The sequence below is a fragment of the Pelmatolapia mariae genome, linkage group LG18 (genome assembly GCF_036321145.2).
Source record: "Pelmatolapia mariae isolate MD_Pm_ZW linkage group LG18, Pm_UMD_F_2, whole genome shotgun sequence".
Lineage (NCBI taxonomy): Eukaryota > Metazoa > Chordata > Actinopteri > Cichliformes > Cichlidae > Pelmatolapia > Pelmatolapia mariae.
The window spans coordinates 25,436,113-25,463,187 of NC_086243.1; the positions used below are offsets into that span (position 1 = coordinate 25,436,113).

A 27,075-nucleotide genomic window follows, 5' to 3' on the forward strand; every position below is an offset into this window, starting at 1 on the left:
GGATTTTAAAGCATATTAAAATACATAATTTTTCAGTATGCTGTTGAAAGTAGACAGACACGTGGTGGTGGAGTGTTTGAGGCTGTGCAGCCTGACCTGTAGTAGGTCTGAAGGTCATACGGACTGAAAAAAAAAAAAAATCACTAAAACACCAAGAACATGTGGCAGTTCTGCATTTGAGCAGTCTACATTTTGTCTTTTGCTTCTTGTACAGCTATTGATCAATTGATCAATTATTGTGCAGTTTTTGCAATGTAATAATCTTCCGTCTTCTTAATTTAAATGTATATTCTCGGGACATTCTTTTTAATTTTTGTCTGATTATTTTCCACAAAACACAGTTGCTCTTGTCTTTGAAAAGTGCTATATAAATAAATTGTTTGCCTACTAGTCGATTTATTTTAAAAAAGAAATTTAATTAAGTGGACTACCTTGGATTTTTAATTTAAATTTACTTGGGGGAGGAGGACATATAAATTTTATAGCTACTACTGCCTGATGTGGAGGTGAATGTGATCATTTAGAAATGTAAACACTTGGGAAAGTAGTGCACTGATCCATAAAAATTATTATTTTGAAAGAAACAGCACAACATATCGATTACATTACGATTTATATCGACTGTTAAAAGCTAAAACTGTCATTGAGATTTCCCCACACACACACACACACACACAGTAAATGAAATATCAGCATATAAGGAAAAATCTGCAGAGGACAGAGTGTCACTTTCAAGGGTTACAAAAAAATGTTAGCATAAGAGTATTTTTATTCGCCGTAAAGGTCGTACCCTCGTTGCCAGGCTGCTTCAGGACTCCCACAGGCACCATGACGGTTGGAGGGGGCGAGCTGAGCACCCCAGAGGCCTGAGCCTGCTGCAGAGGGGGGATGGTGGAGCAGTACTCGGCTGGGTTGTTGGGGTTTGGACTCTGATTGCTCGCAGCAGCCGGTGTCTCCCATGATTGAGCTGACAGAGAGAAAATGGCACCAGTAAACATTACGAGTCGACGTGTGTAACATAAGTACACAGACATTTTTCACACCAGGAGAATTCCTGGGGAATTTAGAAGACTTTCCTGTAAGCAGGTACTTTTTCATAGCACAAAATTCACAGGTGTTACTATTTTCTCTAATGAGGCCTGTAAGTCTTCACTTCGGCCTTAAAGCTGCTACAGCCTACAGCTGTGCTCCACCTCAGCTCATCAACTAGATTCTTTGACACTCTTTAAATCGCAGCACAAAACCCATCTGTTTACATTAGCATATCAGCTGTAACCATCTTGTTTTATACGTTTTACATTCATAGTATTCTTGGATTTTAAATCTCTTTTAATGCTGTTCTTGTTCATTTTGTGTTTTAAGGTGACCTTGAATCCTTTGAAAGGCGCCAACGAACAACATTATTATTAAAATTCATTATTAAGTCATTAATCAGTGAACCTGGACTGACCTGCACTGATAATTAAAGTCATTAATATCACCTGTTCCTTTCATAGCACGATGTGTCAAAATGTGTGCTGTAAACATGATTTTTTATACAGAAGCTGTGCCACATTACAGATAAAATCAAACTGCTGCTAACTACTGAACCTTTGCACAGATCGCATTTTTATTCATTAACAAGCTCTGATCAACTTCTCTTTGATCTTCCCTTTGCATGGTCAAAAACCGTTCGTGTTTCTGCTTCGTCACCTTTTCGTTTACACGCTTTGTTTTGTCGCCTCAAATCAGGTTTTCAATACACCTGTTCCTTTACTCTGTTTATTGAACCGATCTTTATTTCTTCTGAAGCATTTACTGGATTACTTTTGCATAAAGCTGTGATTCTTTGTTTTGTTTTGCTGTATATTATGTCATGCACTGTTCCATTACGACTTGCTCAACTGGATTTCAGGCTTTTCAAAAGTTTTCAAACTCTGTGGTGCAAACGTCATGCAAAATTAGACACTTTATTCAGAACAAGTTTGGTTTTCAATTGGAAAGACTTTCTTTTTGGATTTGCAAACGCAAAAATAAACTATCTGCGAGTTTAGCGGCTCACATTTCTAAAGCCAGGTGGCCCAGCCTTAGAGAACTTGTGTGTTGCTTATGCAATCTTCATAATGTGGAGAAAAATTCATAAATAAAAACAAATTGCTTTCTCCATGAGATCCCACGAGAGAGAAAGCACATCTTACCAAATCCCTATTACTGTTTAATCTTGTTATTTATTCTATTATTAGTCTCTTGTAAATTATTTCACTTTTATTTGTCCAATTCTTCTCTCTTTCTTAAACCAAGTAATACTCCATGGTCTGTTTTTGTGTTCTGTCATTATGTAAAAACAAAGAAACTTCTAAGAGGAATTACACTGGAAAGCTGTATAAACACAGATGACTTTATATACCGCTGTCCACTGTGTGACTGCAAATAAAGAAAATGTAAAATTGGACAAAGATTTATCTGGATATACTAAATTCATTAAAAGGATACGGAGGAAATAGTTAGCAATGTGCAACTCTAACATCTGACTTTATAAGTTGTAAAGAAGAAACCTTGCAGTACTTGCAATGATGCTCACCACTTGTCAGAGCAGAGTGACAGGTGACACAGACACGAGCCTCCTTCCTGTCCATGTACATGAGCCTGCACTTCAGACTGCAACACGCCGCACAGAACACCTTAAAAACAACACGGAGAGACAGAAAAATAATTCACACCAGAATCCTACAAATGACCAAACCTCCAACATGACATCATCACCTTCAATGTAAAAATTATTATTATTTTTTTTTAATTAAAGAACGGACAGGAAGTTGTCATTAAATGTGCAGGAAATGTAGCGTTTTGTGGACACCGATTTCATGTACTGAGCCAGCGCTTCAATGAGCTGCAGCTGCGTACACGACACTTTTCTTTCAATGGATTAGTACCTCATTACGTGTCATTTTCCAGTATCATGTACTTTAAATAATTAGACAGAGGGTAGATGATCCTTTTAATTTCAGAGCCACGCAGCACCATTATAATCTAGTAGTGGATCTAGCACTGTGGTGGAGGGTGCACCGAGGTTCCCGCTGCGTCTATTGTTTGCAGCCCCAGTGCAGGTGTTAGTATTACTGCAGTGCCAGCTCCCCCCTGCTCAAGTGGCAAGGAGTGTGTGTGATTTTGTTTACCACCATGGGAAATTAAGTAGCAGTCCGCCGATTTTTCCACTGCACTGTCAGCGACTGCATCTTCAGCTTAGAGCACAGTGCAGAGAACCTGCTTTGTGTGTGTGGGTGGGCATAATGCTATAAAGCTACCTGCCCAACTATCTGCAAATAAATGCCTAAAGAGGAAATCGTCTATCACAGCCTTACACTAAATTTACCTCCTTCATCTAACAAAGCTATTTCCACATGTTTTTCCATCTCGCCGTTTCTGTTTTTGCTCAATATTAAAGCACGATAAATCTTCCACCACTTCCACTGCAGACTTGAAATTCTGTGAAAAGTCACTGTTACACGTTATCATGGCATAAACGCTGTTCCGTGTTTTAATACCATTAGAGAACATTTTATAATCTGCACACACTTTTTAGATGCCTAAGGAGGGGGTGGAGTTACTGGAGGGCTGAACTCCAACAGCTGAAGTGAACTGACAGCAAAGAAATTGCAGGAATTGGAAGATCTCTGACACTCAGTGTGTAAAGATCAGGAAAGCTTCTTTGAGGAGACAAAAGTAGGGAATGTATATCACTCATGTATTCTTAGAAAGCACCGTATGTACAGGGACCAGCTGCTGTGTTGTTTTTATTCATTCAGAAAGGCTGTTCTCCTATGTGTAGATGTAAGTTGGGGAACAGTGTAGCTGCAGTCCAACAAAATGGGCTGGTTATGGTTCTGCGAGGCTGACCCCCAATCTCATCTTAACAATATTTTATTGTATGTAAACAGCAGAAACACGTCCTACTTTTGGGGCACACTTATGAGATTAATTAAACATCAAAAACAACATAATCACCAAGGTACACTGCTGTGTAATAGGTCGTTATAGCTGGACTGCTCTTTATGGGTGAGATTAGCACAGTTTTAGTACACCACTGACCTTGCCACAGGCCCTGCAGTGATGCCTCCTCTTGGTGAAGGTGAACTTGACGTCACATTTCATGCAGACAGGAGCCTGGGAGTCAGGCACCCACACAGGGGCGACCTCTCCCAGAGAGCTGGCAGGTTTCCTGCACAGAGCACCTTGTTGCCCTGCCTGAAGATCATTGTCTGGGCTCTCAGGGGGTATCAGGGATGGAGAGTGGATGATGCCCTCTCCATTCACGCTGACTGCACTCTGGTCAGTCCCGCCAGGTGACGTTTCGGAGGGTGTGCCTTTCCGGCATTGGTTTTCGAGGTTCTTGTTCTTGTTGGCGGCAGACGGACCGAGCAGGTTCTGCACCTGGCCCGACAACGGCTGTGGGATCTGGAGCTTGAGGCTGACGGGCTGTTTGGGTCGGGCGCCTCCATAGGGAATGCTGACCGGCTGCAGCCGGTTGTTGAGTTTTGGTTGGATGCAACCCGATCCCCCTGCTCCTCCCTCGCCGCTTTCCTGCTTGCTCTCCTCCATTTCTTTTTCCTCAGTTACAGAGTCCTCTTTTGAGGGGACAGGAGAGGGGGAAACACCTTCCTCTACACTCTCTTCCACCTCCTGAGGCTTAGAGCTGCTCCCGCTCTCCTGTTCCAAACCATTTGGAAGATTTGCTATTCTGTGGTGCTGGTCTACTTGTCCCTCTGGACCACATCTCCTTTCCTTCTCCAGCCCAACCTTGTCCGAAGGAGACGCACCGTTCTCCTCCAACTCACACCCAATCTCAACAACCCTGCTCCCATTCAGGAGACTTTCCCCTTGCTCCTCTTTTAAAGTTCCAGTTTGCGTTTCTGGGCCAAAGTCCTGTAAGGCAGCTGAACTGCCATCATCCCCATTTTGTGTCGTGTGTTCCACATTTGGGAGAATTTTCTTGGACGGTGTTTGTTCCTGTAATCCAACCTCAAAGCTGAAGCGAGTGTGACTGACAGGCGAGCCTTCTCCTCCGGACGAGGCAGCTGTCTCTTCACGTTTAGTCTCCTGGCCAGAATCACCAAGCTGGATGTCTGCAGGAGAACTTATTTCTTTGCTGAGGCCATCCAGCTGTGGACTGGACAGGCAGCCATTCTCCACGGTGTCAGAGGCCGTCACAGGTGGCGGCGAGAGGTCGTCGGTGCCCACCAGTTTGCCGATATTGGGCTGGGGGAGGGGAGGGCTGTGGACGTCTGCCGGCCTCTCCTCTGCCCAGGATGGAGGTTCGGGACCAGGATGCCTTTTAGGATCAGCCCCTGGGGAAGGGGTGGAGGATGAGTCGGGAAGGGTCTTAAAAGACAGGGGACTCTCCCGGGGGCTGAGGTCTGCGTGAGCCAGTGCAGGGTTCAAAGAGAGCATGTGGGTTGGTGGGGCCAGGATCTGGGTCCACTTAGCATCTGAGAGAATGGGAGTGTCTGTCTCATCTGCAGAGAAAAAAAAAAAAAAGGAAAATGAAAGACTGTGTGGATCTCAGCAGAAGCTCTTTGAACGTATTTTAATGTACTCACAAATTATATCTACAACTAATTTTTTTTACCAAATCAACCAAAATATTAATGTCTGAACTGGTGTTGTCATCCTCATGTCAGAAAAATTGGTCCTCATGCCTGGTCTTATGAAGTCTGCACCATTTAATATCTATGAAGACATAAATTAATATTTGCTGTGATGTAGTCCCCTGTTGCACTTTGCATTTGCCGGACACAACCATTTATCTTCACTTTCCAAACAGCTTCCAATTTTCTGCTTAACACATGAAATCTGAAATACGAGGAAGTGGTTAGGAGATCATGAACCCTTGAGCAGCCTCACAAGAACAGCCACAGAGAACTGATACAAAGATACACACTTCCAGGTGATCGAAAAAGCTAAAAATGGCAGGAACAAAGCAGGGGATGAACTGAGAAATGAGGTTGGCATGGAGTGGGAAATTAGTGTGTGGATGGACTGGGAAATTCTGAGAAAGTGGGCCAAAATGGCTCGCTCGCCCCTGGGAGCCATCAGTCAAGCCGACATATAACTGCTGTGTAATACAAGTAGAAATTCTTAAAATATTTGTTTAAACCGACTTCCTCACACAGTCGGCTCTCGCCTCATCCACTGCAGTTCATGCTGTTTCAGTGTGCAGCGTACACACACACACACACACACACACACACACACACACACACACACACACACACACACACACACACACACACACACACACACACACACTTAATCTGCCAAGCTGGATCTCTGACAGAGGTCAAAGATAACCACACACAGACAAAATACACACCAAGCTCACAGTAACATTAAACTCTAGTTTGTGCCCATGGATCTGCAGGACTTTAGAAGACAAATTTAGAAGAAGAGCCATCCTTTTTTTTCCTATAACAGGCATTTGTGCTGGAATGCTGAGAGAATGCAGATACACAGCTCAGTAATGCAGTGTTTACTTCACAATTACCATAAATAAACTGTGAAATCACAGAGTCTCCAAAAAGGCTCCGACACACTTTTGGGATCATTAAGTGTGATGAAAACAGCCAACCCTCCTGTCTTGCACCAGTTACACGATGTCTCAAAGCCTAAGGGAAATGGGAAATTCAATTAATCCTATTCCCTCGTGGCCCGCCCTCAATCCCCACCTGTGAATGTTACTCAGACTTAATGGGCGGTGGCTGATTTTCTGACACCTTGATGATTTACTCTCAGAGGTTGTGCAATGGCACGCTGACAGCAGCTCTTCCTTTTCTCGTGCGCAATGACTCACCGCTCGTCCTCGTCTGCTGTCTGCATCTATTAAAGCTCACCTTCGTTCTGCTCGAACTCGTCCAGCACCTTGTCCAGGTTGAAGGCCTCGGCCTGGAAGTAATTCTCCATGGGTCAGGAAGCTCCACCCTGCTGACGGCCGTGTGAACCTAAGAGCAGCAGGAAATGTGTCCTCAACGCCAGAGTCTTTCACATTTCCATACCGTATGTAAATGCCTCGCACGGCCAGAATCATATCTCCTTTTTATATCCTTGTCCTCTCCTCACTCCAAAATCATTTGACTGAGGAGAAACATCCTCTCCAACTCCCTTTTCTCTCTCCTCATTTCCCTCCCAAGCAGTTCTCTCTTTAATGATTACTCTGAGGTCACAGGGATAATGACAGAGACATGTGGGCATGGTCTAAATCTTTCTGATTAGCAAATTTCCCAACTGAAGCTGACAGTCAGGATATAAAGTAGCCAAACTAACTTCAATGTAAGAAAAGGTGTTTCAGTGTCCCTTATGTCTATTCTCCTCATTTTTAAAAAGAGCAGGCCTGTCCTATCAATGTTGCTACATTAAGACTTAAGCTTATTTTCAATATTAATAAATCTGACAACCATTTTGTCTGCTTTAGTGAAAATACACCTCCCTAAAGTGGCGTCTCTTAACTTCAGAAGAATGCAAATTTTTGTCTTGAGCTACAATTAAATGAAAAACCTGTTTTTGTTGCCGAACTCTGGACATCAATTAAGCAGGAAGAAATGGTAGGTGGTTTCCACAATTACAACGCTGCAGTTTGCCAAAGGTTTGTATCATTAAAACCATGTTTGATTACTGTGCGTTTTTAATAATGCACAGTAAACACAGTACGAGCTCTGCGAGCAGCAGTCGCACACAGATGCAGCATTTAGAGTTCGTTTTGCAGAGATCTGTGACAGAAAACTTCAACTCTGGAGTACCAAAAGTGCCGAGAGGCTAAAGTGTGAGGGCATAGAGGGAGACTTTAGCAAAAAACGTGTTCCACTGTCACCAACTTTAGAAAGGATACCGAATCTTTTAGATCTGAGGATCTTCAGAGCAAGGAAATACTATCTAATTTGCTCATAGCTTGTTAATAATGCAAAATGAAGCTTTCAGTGTTACAAACGCTGTGAATCCAACCCAGAGAGTAACGCGTTTAACATGTGAGTCATGCAGACAAAATATTTTGTTCATTTAAAGCCACAGGCCTGTACTCTGAAGCAGGATTTGGGGCTTTAGTGAAGTATCTTCAGGTTTAATCTTTGCTTTTTAGTATTACAAAGGTGGTTCACTTTGCATTGCCATGGTAACTCATGATGCATACCTAAGCAGGCTAGGTGTGCAGGTATAAACAACAATGGTTTTTGCCTGTTAGATCTGTAATATTACCTGGTAAGACTGGAGTTCTGCTTTAAAGGGACACGCTTTGGAAATGTTTTGAATGATAGCAGAAAAATAAAATACAAAACAGGTAGTTGGGGTTTATTTTGCATTTTATCCTCTTTGTTTATGATTTTATTTAATTGTTTTATTGGGACTTTTTCATATTCTCTGCACTGCTACTCAGACAGTTTACACTTATTAAGCTGAAATTAGTGCTGGGCGATATGACGATATATATCGTGAGGACGATAGAAAAGTGTCTATTGTGCCATTTGTCGGTCGGAGCAGGCACACTCCGTTTTCCCTAACTATTTTTAAATCCCTGTAGAACTGGAACCACGTAAGGTAGCGCAATAATGGTTTTTTTTTTTTGCATATGAAACCGTAGGAGTCGTACTTACATCTTATTCCATTAGCTTGCCCTAGGTCACAGTTTTCTTCCACATATAGCTTTGCAAAAATTGCATAAAAAGCACTTCCAGCAACAAAAACATAATATTCCAGACTTGCAGCAACAAAAACATAATATTCCATTAACACGCTTTGCCGATCTGATCAGCTGTTCATAACACTTCCTACGTTGGAATATAAGTCAGCACGAACTATCGCATGTCCTCCATTACCTGTCTGAAACCGGAAGTGGCGTCATTTTCGCGGAAGATGTAGTTTTTTAAGCTTCAAAGCCTATGTTGGTGTTTTTAAAAGTCATGTTTGACTTTATGCTTTTCTGTATCGTTTCTGGGATGCTTAGAAGTCAAATTACACTGTTGTAAATAGTTTATTTTGATGCACATGCTGTGTTTTTGCAAATTTGCATTTATTTATTTTCATTTTTCCTGTAGTATATAAAAATTAGTGTATCTCAAAAATAAAACTATGAAGACACTCAAAATAAATTTCTCGTGGTTGGAAACTATTTTGTGCAACTTTTTTGTATTTACAGTTTTGAGGGATAAGCCTCTTAAATTTCTCTAACTATAAAATGTAAAAATGTATGTTAAAAAAAATATAAAAATTTCAATTTTTTGTAGTTTATTGCACTTTTTTGCAATTTATGTAGTTACTATGGACTTAATGCATACATATTATTAAAATTTGGGCTATAATGGTTGTATTGATGTATAGCAACTTGAAATGCTCCCACAAGTGGCACTACAGCATGTAAAATGTAAAGATAAGCTCTGGCGGACTTGGTTCTATGGTAGATCTTAAAGGGTTAAATAGCCTGTGCAAATATATTAGTGTTGTCTTCTCACTATACATACTCTGAACTTTATGCAAGAGAAAATAAAGTATAAAAAAAATGATATTTTTCGCAAAGAAACTCCGTCTTGTGGTTTTGCGACATGGTGCTGCTTTACGTGCACCCGGATTTGCGACATGCTTTATGGTAACTCAAAACAAAGACTGCACCCTCTCCACTCGCTGTTTACAGACTGCATACTTTACAGATGACCACAGGTCAGGTGGTATATCGTGATATAATTCATATCGTGATAAATATGTTTTCCATATCGCCCAGCACTAGCTGAAATCATAAAAAAGCATGCAAATTTATATCAGTCATGTTTTACACCTGCTTTGCACTGTCACATGTTGTGAATCACAAACCCTAAAACCAGTGTGATTGATCCATTTGAAAAGTAAAGCCTGTATAAACACTTCATCTTGAAATATTGCTCACATCTGTCAGTCCTCACCTGCCCAGAGGTCCTCCTCAGCAGTCCCAGGTGATGTTTTTTCCCCCTCTCTCTCTCTCTCTCTCTCTCAACAGGTTTCAGTCTTAGTTCTCAGCTCACCCAGTCTGGCAAGCGCCCAGCGCCCACACCTGAGATAAGGAGAGGAAACACTATTCAGTAAAGTGCTGCTTATCAACTCATGTGCCAAAAAAATGATGCTGTCTAACTATTATACAGCGAGTAAGGTTACAGCTGAGGATTACACTTCTCGTGTTTTTTCCCTGTAAACATGTGCTTGGAGAACTGTGGCGTCATACTCACAGTTTGAATTAAACATTTAAAAAAAGGAGCTAATAACAACACATTTACAAAATTGCACACTGATCAAGGTGTACTGGGCAATGCTAGCTAATAGTCTAGTACTTGTGAAAAGGTCTGTCACTATATTTAAAAGCAATAAAGTCCAATGTAGGATATTAAAAGGAGAAAGAGAGAGGCCCATTTTGATTCATCTCTGGCTGCAATGCTTCTGTGCTCCACTTGAAATGAGCCTTTGGCTCAGGCAGCTCCGAAAACAGAGTGACAGGGAACCAAGTGAGGCAAAGACACCGTGTTACTTAAGGCTAACAGGTGTTTTGGTCTTGAGACAGGAATCTGTGTGCTGCACTCTGTTAACAAGCCAGATCCATCCGTTTCTTAACCCTGTCATGGGGTCAAGAGGTGGCGTACAGGTTTACAATCTATCGCAGGGCTAGCACGCAGACTACCAATCTTGCTCACATTTCTAACTATGGCAAATTCTCACCAGTTAACTTAATATGCTTCGTATGTGGACTGTGGGAGGGATCCAGAGAACGCAGAGGGAACTTAAACAAGAACAACATGTAAATTTCACAAAGATGGGACCCAGCTGGTGATGGATTCAGTGGCTCTATCGCTGATCCTTAAGTTAACGTCCACACTGAAATCTTACCCAAGTTGACAAGATCAAATATTTGAGCCTATGGGCTGTAGAGTACATCATGTCTCTACAGCCTACAGCCTCTATTCTATTCTATTCTATTCTGTACAGCTGTGTACTGTATTCATTCTCATTTTATTTTATTCTAATTTTTGCTTCATAACTTTTGCACTGTCCACTTCCTGCTGTGACAAAACAAATTTCTCACGTGTGGGACTAATAAAGGTTATCTTGTCTTATCTTATCTTATCTTATGTCTTCTTAAAAACTTAGCTCCAAGAGGTAATAGACAGTACTAATAACAAGCGGAGAGGCCAAAAATAACAACTGAATATTTTGGAGGATCTTGTCTTTAAAAAAACAAAATCAAAAAAACAACAAAAAAAAATCCAAACAAGTAAAAAGGAAAAAAAAAATAAAAAATCAGTGCAGCTCTTAAATTTTTTTTTTAAAATGAAAGAATCATCCAACACAGGAAACAGTTGGACCCTGAAAAGGGGTCGAATAGTGAACAAGCGGATACTCTATTATGCTGATAAAAAGGGAAGCTACACATCAGACAGCTTAGTGTTCAGACACTCATGCTGCTACTCTCTTAGACTAAAGCTAATAAACAATACCCAGCAACGGCCGATCACCATGTATGCTGCACATTATTATACACATTACCCATCAAAGCCTGACAGGGTAATGAGAGCCATGAATGGACAGCAGCTGAAGCCTGTACAGTAAACCTGCCCCACGTGTCCTTGCTGACGAGGAGACCTTGGCGCGAGGATGTAACGTGGTGCGGCTGCAAATGAGTAACAGCCAGGTTAAACTTCAGGGTCATTCTCATAAGGACAAACGAAACCACGGATTACACCAGAGACCAAATATTCCACAGGGCCAAGGCCTCGCAGAAATGAGCAGAGTCAACATATTTCCCGCTTAGTTTAAGATGCAAGTGGGGGGCACGACGTCAGCACAAAACCGTAAAGGCACAGGACAGGAGCGTAAACATGGAATATGGATGTGGGATTGTACCATTTCAGAAGAACATGGCTGACGGAGGTTATCACGGCTACAAACAGGAGTAAACTGAGGTAGTGCTGCTGGAGCTCACCAGAGGTGCTTTCCATTACTTTTCTGAGAAAGTGGTGAAAAACTGAAATATTCACAGCCAGTGAAAACAAACCGAACAATATAAGCTGTCAGACTGACATTTAAAAAGCGCTGAATGATTCAATCAACTTGTGCACTGCATGCTTAAAAACACTCCACAGCTGCAGGGTGGTGAAAATTTTCTCTAAACTCATATGCCAAAATTCTTGGAAATGAACATTCCCCCCCCCCCCCCCCCCCCCTTAAAAAAAAGCTAATACATGATCGAGTCCAGAGCTTTCCTGACAGAAAGAGGAACAGAGCTTTATTCCATGCCTTTTGTGCAGCTGAGTCGACTGAGTGTTGGGGAATTGCTTTCTAACATTTTAGGGACTTTGCATTGGAATACAAAGCTCCTGAAGGCGAGTGTTGCTCTGAGCTAATGGTATACAAACAAGACTGAGGAATTCTGAAACCTTTAAGCAGGCACAGTCCAGATGGAGAACAGTGACTTAACAGACGAGACCAAGCGTGGCATTTTAAGAAAAACTTCACATGATGGCTTTAAAAAAAAAAAAAAAAAAAAAAAAATCCACTCTGGATAGGATAGCAGGTAACAGAGATATAAATGACTATCGATTCATTTAACCTTTGCATGCAGGTGGGAAATTCCAACAAAAGAGGCACCCACCAACCACCGCAATCTCAATAACACTTCAGTGTATGAAATTTCACTTTCCCTCATCTGTACACTCCCACACTCTCTGGCTTCTACCCTTTTCAAGTCAAGAGGTTAAAAATGGGCAAATAGCTCAAAGTCTCTTTGATCTGATGGAAAATGATGCGTTCAGGTAACTTAAATGATTTTATACATGTGGGAAAAGCAACACGCAAGTTAAAATATTGAATAAAAAGTGAACGAGCTGAAATATTAGGTCGTACTACATGGTGCTTGAGTTTTTACAAAATTTAACAGCCTGCAGAACTTTGATCAACACTGATTATAACAGCATGCAATTCATGGCCGATGGCTTTATTTATTGGGCTGGAATTGTCTGATTTAAAAAGAACATTAAACAAGAGTTAGACATTTCATTTTCATACTATTACTATTACTATACGTTACTGAATTTTGCTGGACCCTAAGAAATACTGAGAATCAATAAACTGTTATCTGCATAATCTCAACAACTTCCTTTTTTGAGAATCATTTTTATTATGCATTTCTTCAATGCAAGTCATATTGACTGAATCAAAAATGAGCAAAACAAACAAACAAACAAAAAAAGCTAGAGACATAAACTGTATAAAAGAGATGGACACAGCCACAGTGAAGAGGTTGTTTACTTTACTCAGGCAAAAGTGCCAAGTTTTTACTGATTGTTTGATTTAAGGCATGATTTAAGTAGGCATGTCACCAAAACCAGTACTTACTGTAATAATCGATATCGAAAATGTGACAGCACTTGGAGTTGTGCATGTTCACCAGTATAGTGGACGTTTTGGTATTGCATGTGAGCTTGTCAATCACAAGGTAGGTCAACCTTAAAGGACACTCTGCTGTATTGTCCTTCCATTGAGCGCTGTAATTTACAAAGAGAACACCATTCTGTATTAAATAAGACATGAGCCTATCAGCAAAGTTGACAGAGGTCAAAGTTGAGGGGTGTCAAAATTTTATACAACCAGACGTCTTCAAATAAAGGAGTCAACCTCCTGTTGGTTACTAGAAAGAATGCAGATGCAAGGCACCAGACACAGGCGTTATAATCCACCATCTTTTATATAAAGTCTATAGCTGGAGGCTGTTGCTGGACACTAAAATAGCATCAGCAAGACAAAGAACAAAAAAAAGTAAATTTTAAATGGAAAAATTACAACTAAAGCATGCGAGGTGATCCGCTTTGGAGAGCAAATTATCTTCACACCTCCTGCTCTGACCGCTAAACCGAAGAAACATCTAAGCACCAAGTCTTAACCTCAGCCAACCTCTGCATCGTTTTCCCCAGGTGAGAAGTTTCCCTCCTAATGAAAGACTTCTAAAACCGTCTTACACTATAAAAGCATCCAGTGGAGCCGTCGTAAACACATACGCACTCTCACAGACACGCCTCCATAAGGACAGGGGCCCATCCCTGATTAAGATTTAATTACTCTGCAGAGGCGTTGAATAATGCATCTTTAGTCAAAGTGCATGAACAAGTCATATTTTTAGACATGTAAACTCAGAAAGATGCTTCAGAGGAGGCATATGTGCATGAAATGGTGTCAGTCAGAGAGGAAAACAGTCCTGCAGTAACAAATTCTTAAGAACATGTTGTGTACAAACATGCTGCAACTCATCAAAAACGATCAAAGAAGAAAGCGTGTGATGCCGCCTACAGTAAAGCAAGAATATCGAGATTGTGCATGACAGAACAGCTCAGCTGATAATTATTATAACCCCTCTGTGAACAATACACTAATGATTTATTTAATAGAGAGGCCACAACACTGTGTTTAAATTTGCTTTGGCTAATGCACATCTGTGGTTTTAAAATCAGTGCCTCATCAATAACTTGACAGACTGGCATGAAATGTAAAACTAATCTATTCTGGAATACACCTCAATAATAAACTTGATACACAATATATTTATTTAAATGTTATTTACTCTCTCATTAAAACAGCGTGCTGTTCATTTTTAAATGTCTTGTTTTGTCCGAACAAAAGTCCAAAACCAAAAAAAACAAAACAATCCAAACACTTTTAGCTCCATTCTCACTACCTTTAAGACAGGTTTCCTCCGATTGGCTGCCCCTTGTAAACAAAAGGTTTGAACTGCAGGTGGGTGGAGCTTTCCTGTTTATAGACCAGGGGTGGGCAACTCCAGGCCTCAAGGGCCAGTGTCCTGCAGGTTTTAGATCCAACACAGCTGATTTAAATGACTAAATAACCTCCTCAACATGTCTTGAAGTTCTCCAGAGGTAATGAATGAACTCATCATGTGATTCAGGTGTGTTGACCCAGAGTGAAATCTAAAACCTGCAGGACACCGGCCCTCGAGGCCTGGAGTTGCCCACCCCTGTTATAGACAGATCTTAAGAGCCTGTTTGAAACGGATTGCTTACAGCGGACTGGAGGCAGGGCAGCACAATAATGGTTTGTATCATAATCTTTATTATTTAACATGTTTATTCAATCAATCAGTAGTTTTCTTTTTTAAAGAGATTTTATTTTATTTGAAATAGAATAATTATTTTAATTATTACCTAAACAGCCTATTACTCAAGGGTAACCACTGATCTGTCTTTACCGCAGGATGTCTGAGGCTGGCAGTGCAGACTGGGGCGACGGGAGGCAGTGCTGGCAGTAAACAGCAGCCGCAGGGAAACGGTCAACTGGCACACCCCACAAAAAATGTGAGAACTGTGTGATATTTCATGAAGATAACCATTAATAGTCCTTCATATTCAACTAAAAGTAGGAGAATTTTCTGGATCAATGTTACTAACTTAGGGCTCTCTTTCAGTCATCTTTGTTAGAACTGAACTAAAGAGCAAATGAATCTAAACTTTTAGAAGGGTGGAAGCGCACAAGTGTAAAGGAAAGGTGTGAGCTTTAATTAATTGGAAAAGAACTACAGCTTTGTATTGATCATGAATGCAAATCAGTAACCATTCCTTCCAATTTATTTCATTTTCATAACTGTTGGTCATTAAAATCAGTTGAGATTAAAAGTTGAATTAACCGCCCAGCCCCAACTGAAACTTTGGTTACGCTCAATACGAGCACACGTACCAAACACAACAAATAACTATTTTTAAATCGAGCAACCAGCAGCTGATCTCCAGGCTCACTCCAACAGTCACGCTCCAGTGTCAGCCAGACATGCTAATATTGAAGTGGCCTATCAGGCTACTAACACGATAAACCATACCCGACTGGACCTGCCTGGCATGGCAGCCAAATTAAATAAGACAAGGGCATAAACAGCGAGGAAGCTCGGACATACCAGAATGCTAAACAGTTCATTAGGTCCACGCAGTCAGAACAACGACTCCTGTATCCTGTTGTTATTTCCTGAGAGGGAGCTGCATTTGCTTCCTCGCCAATGAGGTGGATATCCTCTACAATCATTAGTGTAATCAGACATTTATGTTTTGGTTATACACAAGCTTTGGACTATTTCAATATTTCATGTGTTACTACAAATATATTTCTAACAATTTTGTGGCTATTTCCTGAATTTGTGCACATAAATGTCCTCTACTCTCCACATTTTATCAGCAGGCCCTTTAATTGGTATGACATGCACTTCACATGTCACACCAATTAAAAGACCATGAACCCATTACTAACAGCATTTAAGTGCAACAAGATTTAGGTCACTCATTGGCATGGGCTCCTTAAATATTAGTTGCTCATCATTAAAGTTATCATTTCCACATGTGCTTCTTACAAGTCTGTTAAAAATAAATAAATAAATCTGTGCCTGTAAGCCAAAAGTTACTCAAGAGTAAAATTGGTGTTTTTGCCATCTGAACCCTGAGAATGACCCTAGAATTCCTGGTGAAATTAAAAATAAATGTCCTGCATAAATGTTTCTAAGTGTTCAGACTTGGTCACAGCTCATTAAGTATTTAAGGGAGCTCGACGGCAAACGGTAACCCGGTTAGAAGCCATCGCTGACGGCTGCATTCACGCACACACAGACCAGTATCGCAAATTGATGTAAATGATTTAAACACAAAATTGTTTTTATAAGCAAAAGAAAATGAAAAAAAAAAAAAAAACTTCTTTCTTTCTTTCTTTCTTATCATTTTCTTGGCTGAATATGAAGCCCTTGCCAGCTCCCAGTGGTTTAAGGCAGAGTATATTAATCATCAATCATAAACTACAGTCCTAATTGTATTCAATTATGCAGAAACTTTCTATTTCTTGGCTCAAAATTTGACCTTTTTGGGGGGGTAACTACGTACATAAGCACAATCAGTCTGCATAGTGTCAAGCCAAATAGTGTGCATTAACTTATCTAACATAAGTCTGTGCATTTTCCTAGTATTTGTGGCCATTTAACAACTCGCGTTGAAAATCTGTCTCCTTTCGTTCATCGCAGAAAGAAAGATATTATAGTTTTATACTGACATAATTCTTCAGTACATATGTAAATACAAAAAAAACCCCAAAACTTTGTTTATTTTTTGGTATTGCAATGTTGTTCTGACAAAACGAAACATTTAAATTAGAAAAAAAATTTGGAATGTCTGACAGACATTTTTACTGTCCAAGAATAAAAACACGGAATTAGGAATTAACATTAATGTCTCCTTTAAAACTTTAAAATCTAAGCTCTCCTGTAATTTATTCAAGTGGTCTTCAGGAATAGTTCTCCAGGCTTCTTGAAGGACATCCAAAGCTCTTTCTTTGCATGCTGGCTGCTGTTTGTTCTGTTCTCTATCAAGATGATCCCACACTGCTTCAGTAATATTGAAGTCTGTTCTCTGGAAAGGCCAATCCATGACGGATAATGTTCCATTGTGTGTTTTTCTATCCAGCTACTCTTTTATTGCATAAGCAGTGTGTTTGGGATCATCGTCATCCTGAAAATGAAGCTGTTTTAAAGATGATATTGCATAGAGGATCAAAATCTGATGTTACTTTTTTACATTTGTAATTTCTGGAACTTTGAAAAAAATCTCCAACACCATTGGCAGAAATACAGCCCCAATCCACCACAGAGCCTCGGCAGTATTTTACAGATAACTCTGTAGACACTTGTTGTTGTAATTCTCTTCCCAACTTCTTCGTACACACTGATGAAGATTTGAACCAAAAACACCAAATCTGACTTTTATTCATCACTGAATAATTTTACCCATTTTCAGTCCAGTTCCTGTCTAATTTGTTATACCTTCCACAGAGATCATTACAGAAGTCTTCAGTGAGCAGTAAATGGATCAACTGAGGAGCCAGATGCATTTCTAATGTCTTCTGTCAGGTCTTTCCTGGATTTCCCATTTCTTAAGGACATGAACACCTTGTTGGTCAAAAATACTATTTTGTGTAGTCAAACTGTGTTCGCTTGGGTATTTTTTGTAAATTTAAGTAATAAAAATGGAACAACTTATGTGTCTTTGTGACAGGCTGCCCATAAACCGCATAAAAATACAATTTAAAACTGGTTCTTAGCCAAGTTGTCTTATGTGTAGACAACACTGCTTCACCTCGAGTTAGGGGCGTTTTTTACGCTGGAATGAATAATGTCAGTGTTAAGTGGCCTAACAAACCAACAAGCAAACAAAAAAATTCTTCTGAAAACGGTCAGATATAACTGGACTACAATGAGTGAAAAAGCAGACAATGTCCAAAGAAAAACTCTAAAAGACCTTCAGAAAGACAGGAGAATCAAGCTCAAGATCACTTTAAAAACTACAAGAAACTCAGGCTCCATGGAAGCAGTATAGTACATTACTATAGATTAGTATTAGTAGTAAATTATAAGTAGATTAGCATAAATTCGTCCTCAGGCATGGATTAATTTTCCACAGCAGACATGTACATGACACAAACAAGTAGGACATAACATTTTGTAAAAAGAAAACACTGAATGTATTTATTATTTATTATTATCTGCAACTATATTTTTAAATAAGAAGTTTATTTTTTTTTACTTGCCTTTGAAAGTTATGGTTAGGCAAACAGGTGGTTGGCCAAGATTTTTAATTAACAGAAACTAAAGAAAACAGGCTGCCCTTTTCACACTGCTAAAAAATAATCATGAAAATAATCAATGGATGATTCAAGAGAATGATATTTATCTGGAGCTGTGAGATTAACCGGCAACTCTGGATTTGGAGAAACAAAAAATGTACATATTATAAATCATTAAAAAAATAAAATAAAAACGCGTTGAATTTCCCATTATTTCTGATGCTATAAGAATTCCCAGGACTACGATGTCACATCCTGAGAAACAATGTTTTTAGCTCCACATCCAGCACCGCTGCGTTCTAGACGCCGTCTACTAAGGGTGAACACAGGAAACCTCAAGTGATCGCTTCCTCTCTTTAAGAATAGACTGACATCACTTTCTACCAGCATGATCGCCTGACTGAGTGACACATTATTATGTAATGTGTGATATGCTTAACGCCCAAGCTGGAAGTACACTGGGAGTTGTCCTACCTCCTCCTTCTACTCCTTTAAGCTTTTTTTTCTGCTCTGCAAGACAAAATAAATAAAAGCAAAAACACATAAAAGGAAAACATGCCACAGGTTTGTATCCTCTGAAAGGTCATGCTCGCTTAAAAATAAAATAATTTCTTTGACAGGAGAGGTTGAAAAAGTTAAATCCCCTGAGATTTACCTTCAGGAGGAAAGAGGAAAGTAGCTGTCCTCCTGTTATAAAGAGCTGCTCTGCTTCACAGAACGTGTCAGAAGCTATTACGAGCTTCCTTTCTCCCTCATGTTTGATCTACATTTAACCACCACTACAAAGAAAGAAAAATCAGCACAGGGAGACTGGCTGCTGGTCTGCCATTGGGGAGACTTGTAATTCTTTCTGAAAGCATACAGTAACCTACATCTGGGACGTCTCTGCACACATGAGAGCCCGTCTCTGCACGGGCGTCTGTTGGATCAGTCGAATCACACATCCTCACTGGGATTGATAACCACCTGAAGATGAAGTGGGATATCTTTATGCTTCATGGGAAAAAACAACTTTCACATTAATATTGCCAAATACCATCTAGTACCAGATGATTAATAAATATACGTTAAGATATGTGGTGGTGATGTGGCTTTTTCTTTGGTCCCAAATTCATTTTTTAATTTGCCATTGCTGATGACTATTCAAGGTGCCCTTGGGACAGGCCTACTTCTGGATAAATCCACCTCCAGGCCTGGACTAAAGTCTGGACAGCAAATGCAAAAGTCGCATCAGCAAGAAACCTGATAAAGTTTGTTTGGACTAAACTACCATAGATACAAAACCAACTCAATGACAAGCTGTATTATCTCCTCTTTTAAGCCAACCTTCTTCTAATTGGCTGTTCCTTTCAAACAGACGGACTGTGGGTGGAGCTTCTGTTCTCAAAGCTAGCAATTTGTGCCTGAGATGACTAAGTTAGGCATATCTGCTCTTGCTGGCATCAAAGAGGGACAAAACTGCCTGAAACCGAGCATGCAGAGCAGTGTGAAGCCTGAGCTTTTCGCTCACAGTGGTTTCTTGTATGTACAACACTGACATTATTTCATTACTTCACCTTTTTCATTTTTGTAAAACTTTGAGCATGTGTAATATGAACATCCACTCACGTAACAGTGGCAAAAAAAGGATATTCATAATGGGTCCCCTTTAAGAGACTACTCACTGACATAAGAGGTCAGTAATTCAGGGAGCTGTAAAAAAAGAGACTTGTGTTGCAAATATTTTGCACCAGACCATGTTTAAACTGCTCATCATCAGCAGATAGATAAGAGAGGACTTTGACATAGAGCAGAGCATTAATCAAAATCTAGTCTAAATGTTACTATAACCCATTTCTAAATTTAGTTTTCCATTATTTTGTAACCTGAATTTCTAGCACCCACCAAAGGGGTTCAAGCCAGCACCAAAGGGAAACCCACCTTCCCCTTGTATTATTAAAATCTATTAGAAAGTGTAAGGAATTTATTTTATAAGGCATAATATCATTTTTTTTTAATGAAATTGCCAGGATAAAAGATACAGATCACTCAAAAAAAGATCCTAGTCTTTATTGTAGATGTGCACTTGTGCAGAGCAGGTAGATGACCATTTGATTAGCTTATAAAATCATAAGTAGCACTGTTCAACCTGAGAAGCATAACTTACCTAATCAAAACGTTTAAAAAAAAGTTATCCTAACTGAACTGCACTTTTTTTTTAATATATTCCGAGTTGATTTTGAAATTCTTCACTATCCAAGACCTGGACAGAAGCAAAGAGACCAAATACAAAAGATGTAGCACCAGGAAAGCTCACCAAACCAACCCTTGAAAGCGCATAGATGACCACTTGCTTGGATTATGCAACCATAAGTGGCACTGTGGCTGTGCCTGCTGCCTGCAGGCCAAACACAGCCTCGCTGGATGAAGATCACTCTCAGGTGGACTGGGAAAACACATGGAAAGCTACTCTGTTTCATTAAAAGAAGGTGGGTTAAACTGGTGCAGCTACACGACAGCAGCGGTGAAGTGTTTGTCTATTTGTTAACTTGGATAGTTGTATTAGCTGGGCAGCTAGCTGAATTAAACCAAATTCACAAAAAAAGGCCACGAGTTAAGTTTCCAAAACAATTCTGACCCATTCATCTTAGCAGTGTGGCAAAAATTGAGATTTTAGGCGTCAAATAATAGCACTTAACAGCAGCTGGCTGTACTGGAGAAAGCTAGAAATAGCCCTAAAGATTGAGCGGGCAGTCGTGTGCCGAGTGACGGGAGAGACTTGCTGCTCTGGCGGACACTCACGCCGTCACTGACTCGGTGGGTTCCGTTGCTAACGGCCAGTCATAACGGTTAATAGAAACCATAAAAAGCCTTCCTCCTCACATTAGGTCACCCACACCAAAGTATTTTCCTCCTGTCGCACTGCTATCAACCTCACTAGCTGTCTATCCGCAGCTCGCAATGTAAAGGAGAGCGCGTTGTGTAATAGACGTAAGATATAGTGTTACCGTAACGGCACCTTCTCCATATTCCTCACCGTTTATCCACCAAATAAGCCAAAAAAGATAGCACCGCAGCCGTCCACGCTCACTTGGGCTGCATCGATAGTTGGCGTTGCAATGGCGGTTTTGTAAACGTTGGAGCAACAGCAGACCCGTGAAATGTCACGAAAACAAATCCAGTTACTCACCGGAGGAATCCTCATCTTTACGTAAAGTCCCGCGGAGCCCCTCCGTTAGCATCCGCCATACCTGATCGCCTTTCAGAGCTATTTTTGAGTATCCGTCTCGCGTAGACCCACCACCTCCTGGCTGCCTGATTCAAACAGTCGGAAAGTAAAGCTTCTAGTCTAGCGTAGTTGTGCGACAGCAGCACTCAAGGATCCCTCCCCCAAGGTTTAATACTGGGGAAAAGAAGGAGCAGCGGTAAGTCAGCCAAAATGGAAATCCTAAACTACCGGTTTTCAAAATAAGACGCAAAGCATCTCCCTTAGAGGTTACATTATAACGGCAAGAGAAAAAGTGTGAATGCAGATCTAATTAATTTGGATATCATCATTACTTTTCTTTTATCTTTAGTTATTTTTTTTTGTTTCAAACTGCTTTATAAAATAAACACACCAACCCAAATTATAATTACTATGTTTACCTTTAAGAAAAACAAACAATTCGGTTACAGATAATATATCGATTAAAACAACCCATCTTTTTGATGCTGTAACAGCAAAGTGTGTACGTTTTACGTGTAAGTTGTTATTGTATTATTTTATAACTAGATAAACAACTTTCAGGAAAGTTCTTTTTCCTTTTTTTATTCCTAAAACATGTTTGGAGGGGTCTTTCAGTAAAAGCCAGTCCATGTTAGTAGTAAATAATAATAATAAGAATATATTCAAGAGATAATGAATGAAAAAAAAAAAACAACTAGCAAATTTACAGGAAAAGAAATACAAAACATCCACATTTTTTAAAATGATTCAATTTAGAGCTTCTATCCTCAAGCCATCCGGGCCCTAAACCAAACCCCCCCCCCCCCCCCCCCCCCCCCACACACACACACCCGCCCTCTCACATCATCTATAATTGACTGAGACTCTCCTCCAGACACTCAATTTAAATATGTTTATATTGTCCATTCTGTAAAATAGTCAGATGTCTATTCATATTAATGTACAGAATTCACCTGCTTGCTGCTACTACTGCACATTCACCCAATGTATATACTATATATATATATATATATATATATATTTATAATGTTATTCCTCTACCCCCCCCCCCCCCCCCCTTTTTTTTTTGCACATGTTGAGGAGCGTGTCAGGATACATTTCACTGTGTGTTATACTTGTATAACTATGCATGTGACAAATAAAGAACCTTGAACCTTGAATTTAGTTTTATTTCTACACCACAGTCACCTCATAGTGTTGTAAGGGAAAGACCCTAAAATATTAGGGAGAGATTTGCTTGTTTATAAAACAGGAAGAAAATAGTTTTCAAATAAGGAAGATTTAAAATTAATATAGTCAAAGGTCTGGCTGTGTTGAAATCTATTTGACAGTCTATAATATTAGGCTAAACCCACACATATTTGTAAAGGAGGAACAGACTGTATTTTTTATTTAGAAATGACTTAAGCAACTAAAGGCTCTTAAAAGGACAACACTTTATAGCCTTTTATCACGTGTATGTAACATATGATTTAATGCCATTCCCACTTATTATTAAAGTTTAATTTCTGAGCTCTTACTTTCCCGCAAACAATCGCGCAGTTTCCGGTGTTGAACCAAGCCTTAGTGTCAAACTTGACAAACCTCCAACCGTTCAGCTCCGTCCAGCCTGCACTGTGGTCCAGCCGCCGCCGCTGCAGCAGCAGCAGGGACATTTTGGCTCAAACGGAGCGGAGGGTGAGGTGCTGAGCCCCGGGGAGGGTCCGCGGCTCCGTCCCGCTCACGACACCCTAGAGCCAAAATGGCCCATTCATCCCCACTCTCTGTAACCTTGCCAGCCCTCGCAGAGGATGACAGGCATGGAGGAATTGATCAGCACGATGCAGCACCGTCAGAGGTGATCAATGAAATGGGATGTGATGTGTAAAACCACCCAAACTCTTTTAACCCCTCCGTACTCGCAGACCCGGCTGCAGTTTTAATAACGCAGTGTTAAAAGCAATATAAACAGTTCCTGTAATTACTGATCGGGAAAGTGAAAAACAGTGACTGTAGTAATGGATGCAAACCTACCAAAAGAGAATGTAAAGTGCTCAAGCAGATATAAAAGACTAATAAAAGTCTTAATAACTTTATTATTGGTTTGTAATGTAGTAATAATAATAATAATAATAGGATAATAATAAGAGAAATAATAAAACTAAATAAAACTGAAAGATAAAACTGAAATTAAATGAAACAGAGTACAATTGCTCACTTCCTCTTTTCTATTTTTAGATAGTCAGCCTGTTTTTAATGATACAGAAGAGCACTTTTATTAACTTTTCCCCTCTTTATTATTGTTCTACTTGTCAAAAATTATCAACATGAGTTTAATTTCTTATATTTAGACAGCTGAAATGCTGTTTACGCTATCCTAAGTAGTAATGCTAGTAAATGTTGTGTATTTTGTTACATTGTACTGTAATACTAACATTAAAAGATTATAGACTTCATTGCAGCATTTTACTATAAATCTAAGAAATTTGGATATATTATTACAATATAATGTTATTATTATAATATTTTTTCAACCTGCTTTATACGATATGGAAATGCTGTTTAAAGTTCCAACAACCTACTCATGAGACAAAATATGGCTTACATTTAAGAAAACAAGTAATTCAATTACAAATAATACAGAAATTAAAGCAAGCAAGAAATAAATGTGTAAAATTACTGAAACAAGTTCTGGTAGCTCAGTGCCAATGCTGTTGTGTAATTACAACATTTAATGTTTTTATTAACTCCAGTTAACAAAAAATGACAGAAAATATCCTGTTGTAGGACTGCGGACTAGTAACTGCTAAAATTTCTATAGTACATAGTGTGTGTGTGTGTGTGGGGGGGGGGGGGTGATAGACAAATAGACTGTCTATCACTTACTTTCACTATCACTTACTTTGGTGCAGTATGAATGGGGAGATTTGTCTCATTAGGAAAAGCTGTAAAATGTATGAAAATACAGTTAAAAGTACAAAATTGATGCTTTCCTTCATATTTTCATTTTCAAGTTGTCCAGTTGGTCTTCTGGGCCAATTCTGTTACCTGGGCCTTAGGTTTGACACCTAACAGGGAAAGGCTACACTGACTGCTAGGTGGTTGCCAGGCGATGTGATGGTGCCATAATATATCATGTTTAATTCAACCTTTGTAAATATAAAGTAGAATTATACACTGTATAAAAATTATAGTTCTTTCATAAGGTTGTTGTAGGCACATGAATACTAAAATGGTCATTTTCACCCATTGCTAGGTGGTTGCTAGGTGGTAGCAAGGTAACATGATGATGTCATAATATCCCATATAGATAAGAACCTGTGTGTCAGGTTTTTCTGCTCAACTCTTGATGTTATAGGATGAGTTTTTAAACAAAAAACAAGCGCACACTATTTTGGTGTATCATAGCGGGATAACATAGGACCGCTTTTATTTTTGATATTTTGCAGATTATGCTTCTGCTGTGCCTCATAAAAAGTTTTAATGAAGTACTTTCACTGGTAAGGAAGTATTTTTATATTATTAAAAAAATCATCCCCATTTTTAAAGAAGTGTTGCAGAGTAGGGAGCAGTCCAATAATGGGAAGCCCATGAGAAATCAGAACATTTTATACTGTATAATTACTATATCAATTGCCCTGAAAAAAATAAATAATGAAAATTGCAAGCCAACCACCCATCTCCATAAATATGCATTAAGTAATATGACTACCACTTATCAATATGGAGCCCACACTAAAGCACTTCATTCAACAATGGTGTAATGGAGCTGAAAAAAAAATGCCGTTTGATTACAGCCATAAATTCATCATATGGATAACATGACTGGGCCATGTCTTAATCTTTGGATTCAATTGCTTTCAGTCACAGGTGTATAAAATTAAATACCTCTCTCTATAGCCTCCATTTACGAATCTTCATAAAGAACTAGGTTGTTAAAAAGTGCTCCCTGAATTGGAATGTGATGCTGTGATAGGATGTCATTGTTCCAACAAGTTGGTTTGTTCAATTTTTTTCTCCAGGATTTTGCACAATTTAATTTAATTTTATTTATGTAGTGCCCATTCACTACAACAGTCACCTCAAGGTGCTTTCTACTGTAAGGTTAAAACACCTACAATATTAGAAAGAAACCAATCACACAATCTTCTATGAGCAAGCACTTGGCAACAGTGACAAGTGCTTCCAAGTAAGTCAGTGAGCAAAGTGCTGTGCAAGTGGTGGACTACATGTAGTGTTATTGCAAAATGTTTAGGATCCACAGCAACTGAGCCACAAAGAGGCAGACCACACAAAATTACAGAGCAGAGTCACCAGTACTGAGGTTCACAGTGGTAATAACTGCAGAGGTCCAAAACTCCTCTGGCATTATCATCAGCACAGAAACTGTACACCGGGAGCTTCATGGCTGAGCAGCTCCTGTAGGTGTAATGTGTAAGGGCTCAGCAGTTTTGGCTATATAATGCAGCATAATAGGAAAAATGTCTTATTAACATTTACATTTCTGAGTCACTTTTCAATTGTTGTTTTAGTAACTATTAGATAGTGCTAATCCATAAGGCATGGCACTCTCATTTCCTTAACTACTCTGCTAAAGAGGGAACTAAAAGGAGCTTTTCAAGCATCTTTCCCAGCATTTCGAGAATTAAAACGGCTCCAGTTATAGCTGCCAAACAGGTTCTTCCGGCTCCAGAGGAAGCCAGAAGAACCTGCCTGTACTCCTTGTACTGGAGTGAAAGCAAGATTCAGCTCAACCCAAATTTTCCCAAAAATAAATGTGTTAGGGAAAGTTGGTGGATCAAACCACTGTGAGACTACGATCCATTTTTTTCTTCTAAACTTAAGTGTTTTTTTCTTCCTATAGAAGCTTAAACACTATATATTAAATAATTATATAGAATTACAATAATGTGTTGAAGATAACATTGTTTTTCCCAGAAAGAGCTCTGGATGCCCCCCCCCCCCCCTTCCTTATACCCATTTCCATGAGAGCTCATGGATACATTGTAACCAAAGATCATCTGACTCAGTGTCCCGACAAAGAAAATTTTACTTTGACTGAAGTAGTTTGTCCCAATAATTTATTACACTTTGACATTAGGACTTCTGGAGTACATGAGAGCTCAGTTATTAATGAAAACAAGTATTTCACACATTAAGGCCTCAGCATACCACTTTACAGCTGCTCACCGAGGCGGATAGGTAGGAAAATATGGTTGACAAATCTGAACAGTAAAGTAAATGAAGAGAAACTCTAA

General features: G+C 39.6%; 1 protein-coding gene and 1 long non-coding RNA gene across 3 annotated transcripts in view; one reads left to right on the forward strand and one right to left on the reverse strand.

Moving 5' to 3' along the window:
- Nucleotides 1-22,039, reverse strand: part of zfyve9a (zinc finger, FYVE domain containing 9a) — a 40,924-nt gene extending 18,885 nt beyond the window's left edge. Inside the window, exons 1-6 of one of the 2 annotated variants that reach the window (XM_063461126.1) lie at nucleotides 21,800-22,039; nucleotides 9,915-10,042; nucleotides 6,867-6,974; nucleotides 4,069-5,492; nucleotides 2,561-2,660; nucleotides 791-967 (exon numbers count right to left, since the gene is read on the reverse strand). In XM_063461126.1, coding sequence (XP_063317196.1) covers nucleotides 791-967; nucleotides 2,561-2,660; nucleotides 4,069-5,492; nucleotides 6,867-6,936 — 1,771 coding nt within the window. In that variant the 5' untranslated portion in view covers nucleotides 6,937-6,974; nucleotides 9,915-10,042; nucleotides 21,800-22,039. The remainder of the gene's footprint in view (nucleotides 1-790; nucleotides 968-2,560; nucleotides 2,661-4,068; nucleotides 5,493-6,866; nucleotides 6,975-9,914; nucleotides 10,043-21,799) is intronic. The other variant, XM_063461125.1, reaches the window with a different exon arrangement.
- On the forward strand, nucleotides 14,934-17,945 carry LOC134617219 (uncharacterized). Its single transcript, XR_010091504.1, has 3 exons — nucleotides 14,934-15,078; nucleotides 15,238-15,338; nucleotides 17,840-17,945. It is a non-coding gene; the product is annotated as an uncharacterized LOC134617219 (long non-coding RNA).
- Nucleotides 22,040-27,075: the final 5,036 nt, after the last annotated feature.